General features: G+C 33.6%; 1 protein-coding gene across 1 annotated transcript in view; it reads right to left on the reverse strand.

The window, feature by feature from the left end:
* Positions 1-12013, reverse strand: part of LOC149569624 (uncharacterized) — a 28272-nt gene extending 16259 nt beyond the window's left edge. Inside the window, exon 1 of the mRNA XM_089816958.1 lies at positions 11809-12013. Coding sequence (XP_089673084.1) covers positions 11809-12013 — 205 coding nt within the window. The remainder of the gene's footprint in view (positions 1-11808) is intronic.
* Between the last annotated feature and the right edge of the window lie 500 nt (positions 12014-12513).

Genomic DNA, 12513 nt, shown 5'->3' on the forward strand with positions numbered 1-12513 from the left:
TCTGATTCGAAATGTTCATACAAGTAAATTACACACAATTTTCCCAAAACTTTTTACAGAAGTCTACTGAAACAATCAAATTCTAACCAACCATCATCTAAATCAGAATAAACGAGTCTCGTGAAAGAAATTTGCAGAATAGAGAAAGGTTTGCTTACCTCAAATGCCAGAAGAATGCCATTGCTGCTATAAAGTTGGCGTCGATGTTGTTAAAAGCATCCTATCGAATCTGAATAGGACTTGAAAATCGCCCATCAACATTATTTGAAAAAAAAAAAATTGCACTTCCACCCACAGTATGCATGGAATGTGGTGTTCATCACTTTCAGTCTCAATTTTCAACAATACTCTAACACGTGGAGTTTGACCCGAGGATCATCCGAAGTAGGTAAGCATTGACCATTGGCCACTACTAAATTTTAAAATATTCAAAAATAACTAAATAAAAACCTAAAATATTCCGCCATTGCTGTTTAACTGTATCGTACCGATTACAAAATTTTAAAATATTAAAAAGTACATCGATTCCGTGTGCGTTTCAAACTGTAGTATTTTTTTCATTGAAAAGTTATCCATCCGAAAGGAGCTTCCCTGTGCATTTCACATGATTCCGAACATAGTTGAATAAAAAATTGTTTTGTCTCGTGTGCGAGAAAGTGAAAGCCACGACAATATTAGAGTAATTTCCGAACTATATCTACCGGAATGAAACAAGAGACTTATCTACCAGAATGAAACAAGAGACGCAATGCTCATAGTCCCTGCCTAAAGCATAATGGTTCTAGAGTTGTAGATGAGTGAGAATCTAAATTAATATTATCAATGCATTAATTTTTGCGTAGAAATGCACTAGTGATCTGATAGGATTGCTCATATTTTATAGTTAAAATAAAATCATGGTTATAGTAAAAAATTAAAATATATTATATTTTAATTAATGAAATTAAGAGTTTAATTTTTATATTAAAACTCACATTTATATAAGAAAAAATGAAATGTATGTAATATAAAAATATTTTATAAGTAAAATAATTGTTTAATTTTACACAATTAGAGAAGGTTTACTATTTAATATTTTGTATTTCCAATTTTTTCATAAAATTAAGTAATTTTTAATTATAAAATAATATCTATATAATTTAATATGTACATTTGTAAATAATAAATAGATGTAATACATATAAATTTGATGTTGATGAATAAATATGTTGTAATAAATAAAAAATAAAATATAATTATTTAATTTTAATACATAGTTTATAAAAATCTAGTAATAATTTATGTATCTTTTAAAATTGAATTATTTCTATTTTGTGGTTATTTCTTTAGTATGTTTTTTGATATAAAATATAATTACTAATTTAATATTTAAATATATATTTAAATTTTAAATGTATTTAAACTAAATGATAAATTGTTTAAATAAAAAATATTAATAATAAAAAATAAAAAATTGTAACACTTATCAATTATACATATTACAAATACTATTATAAAATATAATTAAAAAATAATATTGTTTAATTTATTTTTATAAAAGTAAAATAATAGTAATAATTTAACTATTTTTATTAAAAAACTAAAATTTAAAAAAAATTAAAAATTCAAATACAAAGATATAACATATTGAAATTATATTAAAAAGACATATTTATTATATATATATATATATATATAATTTGAACTTATGTATTATATGAAGATTTAGGAACAAGTTATATCAAATAGTCAAAAATAAACATCAATGTAAAACTAATAATAAATATATTTAAAATAAGAAACTAAAAATATTAAATAGATTATGATAATTAATATTGATTATACATGTTGTGTGAGGTGGAAGATAAAATGATTGAAAAAAAAAATCTTATCAACTTGTCACAAATGTGGAAAAGATAAAGTTATAATTAATACATTCATTAATGTAAGATGAAGTTGTTAGAAAATATTTGTATTTTTGTTTGAAGAAAATTAATTTTCTCCCCCACCAAAAATAGTATGGACCAATAGAACGGATGAAAAATTTAATTTATAAAATAATGAAAAATTAGAAAAAGATATAAACATTTGAAATCTCATATAATCTTTTAAATTCTTGGATTTTATTAGTTAGTGTTAATGTCATATTTGGATTGACATGAATGCATAAGTATTCCTCCCTTGGCAGGAAATAATAATGATGCATTTTCAAAGAGTAACAAGATCACATCTTTGAAATGCCCTCATGATCAAAATCACATCCCAATTGAGGTCTTAACAGGTCTGTCCACAGAATTTTTTCTTTTTGCAAAATTAGAATCCATAAAGCATACTTTTTTGGTTCTGCAGTCATACTTGCAATTTATGACACTGCTGCTTGTTTTATTCTCTCAAATGTGGTCTTGGAAATCAGCGCTCCTTGGCGCTTCTCCACATATTTTATCCCACATTTGTAGACATGTTATCAAATGTTTTTGATAACTTCGTTGCAATGTTGTTATAGAAATTCAAATGATATGTACAAATTTCTCTACTCAATTGCTAAATCCAAAAGCAATGGAGATCCTACCAATTGATGCTTGTGTTGTTTATTATTATTATTATGTATATTGTATCACTATTGCTGGGATACTTTTTCTAGCTTTTTCTAGCTAATTGTCTATGTTTCTCATTTCATATATCTCAACATTTGTATCTTGAAGTTCTTTTAGCTGTAATTATTATATGTCATCAGCTCTTCATGTGAAAATTCCTATTGGAGTCACTGAGTATTGATCTCTTATTATAAACGATTATTAAACTGTTAAAAATAAATTCTTAGCTAACATCAAAAAATAACACAATTGTAACTTCACCAATAAACTCTGAAAAGAAATTCACAATACAAATAACACAATATTTTTGGACAAATCATTCTTGGAAAAACCCCTAAGGGAAAACCAGTTTTATAGATGAGCAATTATATTAACTTCAGCAAATCAAGAGATACAAAATTCCTTGCCTCTCATTGGGAGAATTCAGACAACCTCCTAATTTCTCCTACTGATATTCCCCACTGCTATCCCAAAAGCTATCATTGTGCTCTTGCTAACATTGCAAGATTGTTTGTTATCACTGCAAACTCATTTGCTAACGTTGCAAATGCTTCTACAACTTCTTCTTTTTCTCTGTTTCATTTTGTTCTCCAAATACCTCCATTGACCCCATTTTATACTACTTAATCAAAAGGTTTCTAGTTGCTTCTTGATCAAGACAACTCAACCAAAAAGTTTCTAGTTACTTCCTAACCAAGAAGTTTCTAGTTGCTTCTTTATTAAAACAACCTAACTAATAGGTTAGTAGTGGCTTCTAGAATGAGTCAATTAATTAACAAATATTTGTCGTAACTCTAACAATTATTTGCCAATCAATCATATATGGACAAAGAGTTGTCCAAGCCACCTAAACCTAACACTCCCTCTTAGCGAGGAAGTTGTTTTGCATGAGACCCAACTTATCTCTAAAGAAGATGAATTTTTCCTTCCCCAATGCCTTTTTCAAAATGTCTGCTACCTGCTCCTCTATAGGTATTTATTGTAGCTGAACAACCCCTCATTGTACACAATCTTTGATGAAGTGATATCTGATGTCTATATGTTTAGACCTATCATGAAATACTAGATTCTTAGACAACTTGATGCAACTCTAATTGTCGTAGTGTATCACAATAGTCTCAACCTTCTGACCAAAAAAGGCTATTAACAACTTTCGAAACCATATAACTTCACATGTCACCATGCTAGTTGCTATGTATTTTGCTTCTGCTGAACTCAAAGCCACAGATTTTTGCTTCCTATTGAACCAAGATACAACTCCTGTTCTCAAACTGAAACAACACCCTGAAGTGCTTTTTTTGTCTGTTGTACTTACTGCCCAATCTACATCAGTATAGCCCATCAACCTGATACCTTCACCTCAAATATATTTGATCCCATACTCAATTGTACCATGCAAGTAATGCAATACATGCTTGGTCATTGTCCAATGCATTCTCTTTGGTTCAACCATGAACTGACTAAGAGAGTTTACTGCAAATGTTATATTTGGCCCAGTGTTGACCAAATACATAAGTGAACCAATCAACTGTCTATATAAGGTGGGATCTACATCCTTCTCCTTAGATGTATCTACTATCCTATAATTTGTGTTCATGGGTGTAGACATGGCTTTGTAATCCTCCATTCTGAATCTCTTCAATATTTCAGTGCAATATTTCCTCTACCAAGGAAAATCTCTCCATCTATCTACCACACCTCCATGCCTAGGAAGTAGTGCATAAGTCCTAAGTCCTTCATCTCAAACTCTTCTAGAAGGTCCCTCTTGCAGTCTTCTATGAGCCCTAGTGAACCTATAAGAAATAAGGCATCCACATAAAGAACAAGAATGAGAATATCACCACCAACCACCAAGTAGTAGAGGTTAGCATCCACTTCACTCTTCACAAAGTCCATTTCCTGCGAGTAAGTGTCAATGCGCTTATACCATGCATTGTGAGCCTACTTGAGTCTGTACAATGTTCTCTTCAATTTGCACTCATGGGTCTCTTGTTGTGTGCTACAAAGCCTTTTGGTTGCTATATGTATACCTCCTCCTTTAACTCACCATTAAGGAATGTTGTCTTGACATCCATTGGATCTATTATCCCATTTGTGCTACGAATGAGATCATAGCTCTTATAGAAGCATACCTAGCCACTGGAGAAAATGTCTCCTCGTAGTCTATTCCCTCCTTCTAAGAGAACCCCTTGGCCACAAACCTTGCCTTGTATTTCTCGATGCTACCATCTGCATCGTGTTTTATCTTATAGATCTAGCATGATCCAACTACTCCTTTATCTATTGGTCTAGGAACTACCTCCCACACATCATTCTGCATTATTGAGGAATACTCCTCAACCATAGCATCTCGCCATACCTGATGCTCTATAGCCTCCTGATAGCTTGAATTTTCACTATCTACCAACTAACTAACTAATGCCACATAGTCATTCAACTTTACTAGTTCTCTTCACTCTCTAGTACTCCTTCTAGGAGCTCCCATAAACTCCTAAGTATACCTTTGTGTCTCTTGAACCTCATGATTCCTGCTGCCAACTATAGAGGATGAAATATCAACCTCTAAGTCTTCTATATGCATTTCCTGTTGCACCTATTGCTCCATGCTCTGTGAAACTTCACAACCCGAGCCTCCACTTGTATTGGTAACTGTACTTGTGCTTTGTTGCCCTTGACTAGGCCTTGGAGCTTTTGTTGGCTACTCACTCTGATCATATGCTAGCAAATCTTTGGACCTTCTAAATACCTTGTCCTCCATGAAATTTACATCATGTCTGATAATAATTCTTTTGGTCCCAAGGATAAAAATCCTATATGCCTTTGAGGTTTCACTGTACCCAACAAAGTACCCCCTCTCTGTACTCTAATCTAACTTGGTACATGTATCACCTGGAATATGACAATATACCAAACTCCCAAATATTCTAAAATGACTAACATCAAGCTTCTTTCCTCTCAACAACTCCATTTTGTTGTGGATTGTAAGGAACAATCCACTCTCTCTTGATTCCTTCCCTGGAACAGAACTCCTAGAAGTTATTTCCTTTGTACTCGCCTCCATTATCTGACCGAAGAATGTGTATCTTCCTTCATGTCAAGTTCTCCACTAGAGCCTTGAACTCTTGGAACTGATTGAAAACCTCATTCTTGGTCTTCAAGAAGTATATCCAGGTCTTTTTGGACAAAATCATTGATAAAAGTAACATAGTACTCATATCCTTTAATAAACTTTATCGACATTGATCCACATACATCTAAATGTAATAGATTAAGAACACCTTCAGATCTGGTGTCACTCCTTAGAAAAGATGCATTCGTGAACTTCCCCAACATGCAACCCTTACATACATCATCATGCTCTGTGCTCACTTGGGGAACACTTGTCACCATCTCACGAAGCAATTTGAGTGCTCCATGATGAATATGGTCCATCCTCCAATGTCATAGCTCTCCAAGATCTCTAGGAATATTGCTACTCATGAGTACCTTAGGAGTATCAAACTGCAACCTATAAAGGTGATTCTGCTCCTAACTCCAATAGCTATGGGTGATTTCCAATCCTTCTACTTAATCAACATATGTCCCTCTAAACAGTACATTATACCCCCTATCCTGAAGAACAGATACAGAAATCAAATTCATAACTAATACTGGAAGATGCAACACATCATGAACTAGAATTATCTTTCCATTCTCCTTTTGAAATTGAATCGTCTCTTTCCCAACTAGGTTGAGTTTGGACAAGTTTCCCATAGAAATCTAGATATTGGTGTTCTCCTCCTTATAACTGGAGAAGTACTCTCTAACTCTTGTCATATGAAATGATGCCCCGCTATCTATATACCAAATAGTCTGTTAGCTTGAGCTCACCATACAAGCTATAAGTGCAAACTCATCTTCTAGTCTACTGGAGAGTTCTTTTGCACTTGCTGAAGCTATCGCCCGCTTCTTTGCCTTCTTCATTTTTGGCCAATCAGTAATGTAGTGACCATAATCATGACAATCAAAGCACTTGACCTTAGAAAGGTCCTTCTTCTTCTTCTCACTTTGACAAGACTTAGTCTAAACTCCTCCTAGGTTAAATTAGTCCATAGTTTATCCCAACTAAATAAGGTATCTCGTCGACTGACATCTTGAACAAAGGCACTCCACCATTTAGAAAACTCATTTAGGGCTATTCTCACTAGCTCAGCATCCCTGGGACTATCTCCAATAGTTGGTAACTCGTCCTTGACAAGTCTAGGCCTGGTGAGGTAACCTCTAATGTCTTCTCCCTAGTTCATCCAAGTATTCTTTATCTTCTCTCTGAGAATCATCTTCCTATTGGTGGTAGCATTTTGGTACAAATTTAAAATGGCATCCCACATCTTCTTCATCGTATCTAGCTCCACGATATGTGGAACAATATGATCCTTGACACCATCAAGGAAATCCTCCTCGCCTTGGCATTGTCCTTCTTATATGCTACAAGTTGTGTTGCATCCATTGGTACAAGTACAACACTAGTAGCATAATCCTTGATACTATTCTCTTCCAACAATAAAGAAATTTTGGTCTTCTAGACACCAAAATTCAAGGCACCATCCAATCTATCCTGATCTCTCAAATTAGCTAAAGCCATCTTAAGGGATTAAAGCAATAATAAATCTAAAGAGATCGATCTAGATTTTATAAACCCTCAGTTTCTTTCCTAAAGAAAAACTCTTCTACCCTCAACACTACTCTAATACCATGTGAAAATTCTTATTGTACTCACTGATTACTAATCTCCTATTGTAAATGATTATTAAACTGCTAAAAATAAATTCCCAGCTAATATCAAAAAATAACACAACCGCAACTTCACTAATAAAATATAAAATAAATTCACAACACAAAGAACACAATGGTTTTGGACAAATCATCCCTGGAAAAACCCCTAAGGGAAAACTAGTTCTCCAGATGAGAAATTATATTAACTTTAGCAAATCAAGAGATACAAAACTCCTTGCCTCTCACTAGTAGAATTCAAACAACCTCCTAATTTCTCCTGTTGATATTCCCCACTGCTATCCCAACACTATCATTGCACTCTTGCTAACACTGCAAGATTGTTTGCTATCACTGCAAACTCATTTGCTAACACTACAAATGCTTCTACAACTTCTATTGTTCTCTATTCCATTTTTTCTCCAAATGCCTCCCTTGACCCCCTTTTATATGACTTAACCAATAGGTTTCTAGTTGCTTCTTGATCAAGACAACTCAGCAAAGATGTTTTTAGTTGCTTCTCAATTAAAACAACCTAACCAATAGGTCACTAGTGGCTTCTAGAAGGAGTCAATTAATTAACAAATATTTGTTGTAACTCTAAGAATTATTTGCCAATTAATCACATATGGATGAACAACTGTCCAAGCTACCTAAAAATAACAATTCATGATTTAGCTGCTGTAAATCACATCTTTGCAGTAGGGTAAAGATGTTTACTTTTGGCCATCGTGGAAGATGGGCATTGGATTTTTCATAATCCAGATTTGAATTTTTTTTGTCTTTGTTTCAAAGTTGTCAAAATGGAATTGGAATATCATATTTCTAATTTTGTTTCAAAAACTAGGCTATAAGACATCCCACTAGCAACTAGGAATTGAAAATCAAAACTTAATTATGTTCTTTGAGGAGTGTAAAAAAATTATATTGGACTATTTTTTGGAGCTTTCCTTCAACTCCAAGAATATGCATAAAAATATATCTTTCCATTCATCTTCGAAGTGAAACAAACAATACAAGTAAAATCTCAAAAATAGGAATGAAGATTTGCAAAACCTTAATTTTGCTAAATCAAGATTTGTAGAATCTTGATTTGTACAATGCCACGAACCAAATAGACCCTTTAGAGGTGTGTTTTTAGTGCACTAATGAGAATAGCAAGACTTTAAATATTGTTGTTTCTGAATGAGCTTTCCAGGATTGATCCTAGTCAATAAAAAAGGGATAATTTTGTTCGGATTCCAATTCTTGATAGGTGAATGTAAGTGAATTTTGATGGTCCTTTTTTGTTGTGTTGCAAGAGATAGTGTATCGTACATACTTGCAATCGAAACCATACTTGCAAAAGTAAAAATTTTCTTCAAGTACCCCAACCACCCCAATATTTGACAGATTTGTGGCCTCTCTAAACACGTGTAACCTCAAACTCATCTACTTCATCTTACAAGGTTTAGATTTGTCTTATATGTATATTTAGGTACCACGCATCCAATTCTCCTTTAACAATGTCATTTACCACAATCTGTGAATCACCTTTGAAATGAGTCTTATGGACCCCAACTTAATCCCTTTAGAATTCCTTCTATTATGATCAAACACTCTATTGCATTGTTAGTTATATTTACTAAATGCTTAGCTCGCATGACCAAAAATTTACCAGCATCATAATGCTCAACCCCACCAATACTCGAAGGTCTAGGTTGTCTTTTTAGTTGGCATACTCACTCCACACTATTAAGGAGAAAAATCATGTTCACTTGAGTCATTCTATGAGAATTTTGCATCCTTCAATTAACAATCTTAATCACATTCATAGGGATTCTAAAACAAGATATGGAAAAAAAATTGCATTATAGAAATGATTGTCTTCAGTATGAGAAGTTGACTAGCCAAAGTAAGTTGTTGCCTCTTCCATCCATCCATAGGAGAGAAGCATCCATTAACCAACTCTTTCCAATCCTTTGTCTTACTTGCACTTTGAAATAAGGGTGTATTGAATGCCAAAAAACCTAGTTATAGCCCATTGGGAACTGGTCGCTATCTTGAATAAAAGTAGCTCTGATTTGTTCCAATTCACGCATTTCCCAAACACAAAACTATAAGAGTCCAGAACAATTTTCATCACCCTTGCTTTAACCATCAAAGAAACCCTAAAAATGCAAGTCTCATCAGAAAATTGAGTGTGTTGTGGCCTCAACTCCCCTAGCAATAAGGATGTATTTCCACTAACTAAGCTCCCTTTTCCTAAAAATAGATTGACCCAATACTTTATCTAGCATTATAAAAGAAAAAGAAAAAATGAGATTGTTTTGGTGTATACACAAAGTAAACCTAGGGAATATTGTTGACTAAAATAGAGGCATGATATTTTGAGATCATCCATGCAATCCAACTGATCCATCATTCACCAAACCTAAACCTTCTCATTATCTCTATGAGGAAAATTCTATCCACTTTGTCATATGCCTTCCTAATATCCAACTTTAACATTATTCTTCTTTGTTTACTGGCCTTAGCAGAATGAATTGCCTCATAATCCACTATCCCATCTAATATATTTGTGTACTTGGAACAAAAACACTTTGTTCTAGAGAGATTAGTTTATTAAGAATAATATTTAACCTGTTCACAACCACTTTTGAGATAATTTTATAAATTGTATTACAAAGAGAGATCAAATAGATTTAATCAAAAGTTAATGGTTTCTCCCATTTCATAATTAAGGCCACAAAAGTGTTGTTAAAATCTTATAGAATGACACCATTAATCCTTGACTCCGCAACTAACCCAATAAGTTGATCTATTTTAATCACTTCCCAAAATTTATGATTGAAAAAGCTTAGAATCCATCTAGTTTAGGGACCTTATCACCTCTAAGACCAAAAATTCAAGCTTTAAGCTTGCTAAATGAAACTAATGCCATAAGCATTTGATTGTCACAAAGACACTAGACATGGAATGAAATCTAAAATTTCATCTTGAGCTAGTGCACTTAGAATAAGACAAGTACAAATTTTTAGGTTCTAACCTAAAATATAGGAAGAAAAGTGCAGAGGATGAATGGAATGAGGCTCTTAAGAAATCCACCAGATGACAAGTAGCAACTTATCTGTTCTTAGGGATGTTGCAAAGTTGCCAAGAATAACTTAATCAATCTCCTTCAATGTATGGACTATACAGATTAAATTTAGACCAATGCGACTCTACAACCAGCTCATAGAATTAAGGGTTGATAGGACCATGGAAGAAGCAGCTAAAGATGCAATGGAATTTAGAAAAGGGTAGAAAGAAGAAAAAACAAACCTAAACTATTACCCTAACCTTAACCTTTGCCTGACCATAATTAAAACTATGATATAAATCTTAAACATAACTTTAATTTTATAGTAAATTGTGATCCTAATCCTGAACAAGATCTTATCCCAAACTCTAAATACAATCCTAACCCTAATCATGCCTATCCATCTTCTCTTTAGACCATAAGTTGGTAAAAAAACCAACCACTTCTGTATTCATGACTTGTAGATCTTCTGAGACTAAGTCATCTGGTAGATTAATTGATAGAACTTAATTGATGCTTCTTTAAGTCTTGGCTGAGCTATGAAAAAATTTAGTGTTACAATCCCCTACTCTGAGCCAATTCACCCTAGACTTTTGCTTCCAATATATCTCCTCCCTCTAGATAATTTCCCCATGTCAACTTAACAAATCTTTGTCTATTGTAGAGTACATTCCATCAGCCAACACCTTACTATTCAAAACAATTAATTGTCCTTTCAACGCTCTTTTTTCAGCAAAGATATTCACAATATGCACTCGATTCTAGACTTTGAGATTTTGTTTAATAAATTATAGCTTTTAGAAAAAATGGAATGTCATCTTCTTTTGGAGCATTCAACCACCACTTGATTCCCATATCCATAAATCCTAGATCCCAAAACCACATAGGCTCCATTTTGAAAGGACACCTTGTTGGAACCTCATCTTGCTACACGAGTAGTGGGACAGGATGATGGTCTAAGCTTGAAATCCACATTACACTTGCATTAAAAATAAAGGGTAGGGAGTTTTGATTCCCTACTTGAAAAAACTTATCAACTTTTTTGGCTATATTTAAGAAACAAGATCTCTTATTTGTCCATGTAGATTAACCACCCTTTACCTTCACCTCCCACATACCATTCCCAATCATGAAATCCTAAAAATTATATTGCACCCTACTCATTACACTAGTGCTGGCCCTCTTTTCAGATGTTGTCAAAGTTGCATTAAAATCCCTCACCACAATAATCATTGGTGAAGGAAGGGGACCAAGACACTTGGAGTTTCCACCCAGACCATTTTATTTGGTCCATTTTAACTAGACCATAAACATTTACAAAAATAATAGAGAAACCCAAAGAAAGAGACCTAAATTTAACCAATTGTTAGTAGCTTACTTTTAGCACTGCCTTAATCTTCACTACCCTTAGGTTCCACAAGATACCAAACGCTCTAGACGCTCCAACATCTTCCTCAAAGAAACCCAAGCACTGAGAATGAACACCAAAAACTCTTACAACATTCTTTACATCCATCTTAGTTTCTTGCACACAAACCAAATCCACTTTCACCTTAGCAAGACCTCCCTTGACCAGTCTCCTCTTGTTAGAGCCATTGAGGCCCCTAACATTCCATGTAAGGAACTTCATGGTTGTCCCTCTATATTGCCAGCATCTCGTAACAGTTTTTGAATGGACCTTCTACCCCAAGACCTCTAACTCCTAAGGTTATCCTTGATTGATATAGCCTTAGACTACTAGATAAATATATAGTCCTATATACATATTTCCTCCAAGAACTCAAATAGATCCTCTCTTTGGCAAGTCTTAGTCTATGTCATTGCATCTCTATTGAAAGACCCTACATGGGAGGGAGACACATGAATATCCTTACAACAAGCCTCCTCCACATCCAAATCAAGAGCCATTTGTGTGTCCTCAGATGAGATGATATCCATTCAATTAAAAGCCTCAACCTTTTTAGGTAAACCACAACTCTGAAGGCCCAAGATCTTGGTATGAACAACCACAAGTTCTAAATTCCTAATAATGATACTTCCTCTGATGACTTTTCTTAGTCAATCTCAATTACTTCAAGAGTTAATTGTTGATCAAAGCTTCTTAGAAGAGCCCAAAAAGTATTATGCAAT

Source organism: Cupressus sempervirens, chromosome 3, assembly GCF_028749045.1.
Source record: "Cupressus sempervirens isolate cs-2001-9-10 chromosome 3, ASM2874904v1, whole genome shotgun sequence".
Taxonomy (NCBI): Eukaryota; Viridiplantae; Streptophyta; class Pinopsida; order Cupressales; family Cupressaceae; genus Cupressus; species Cupressus sempervirens.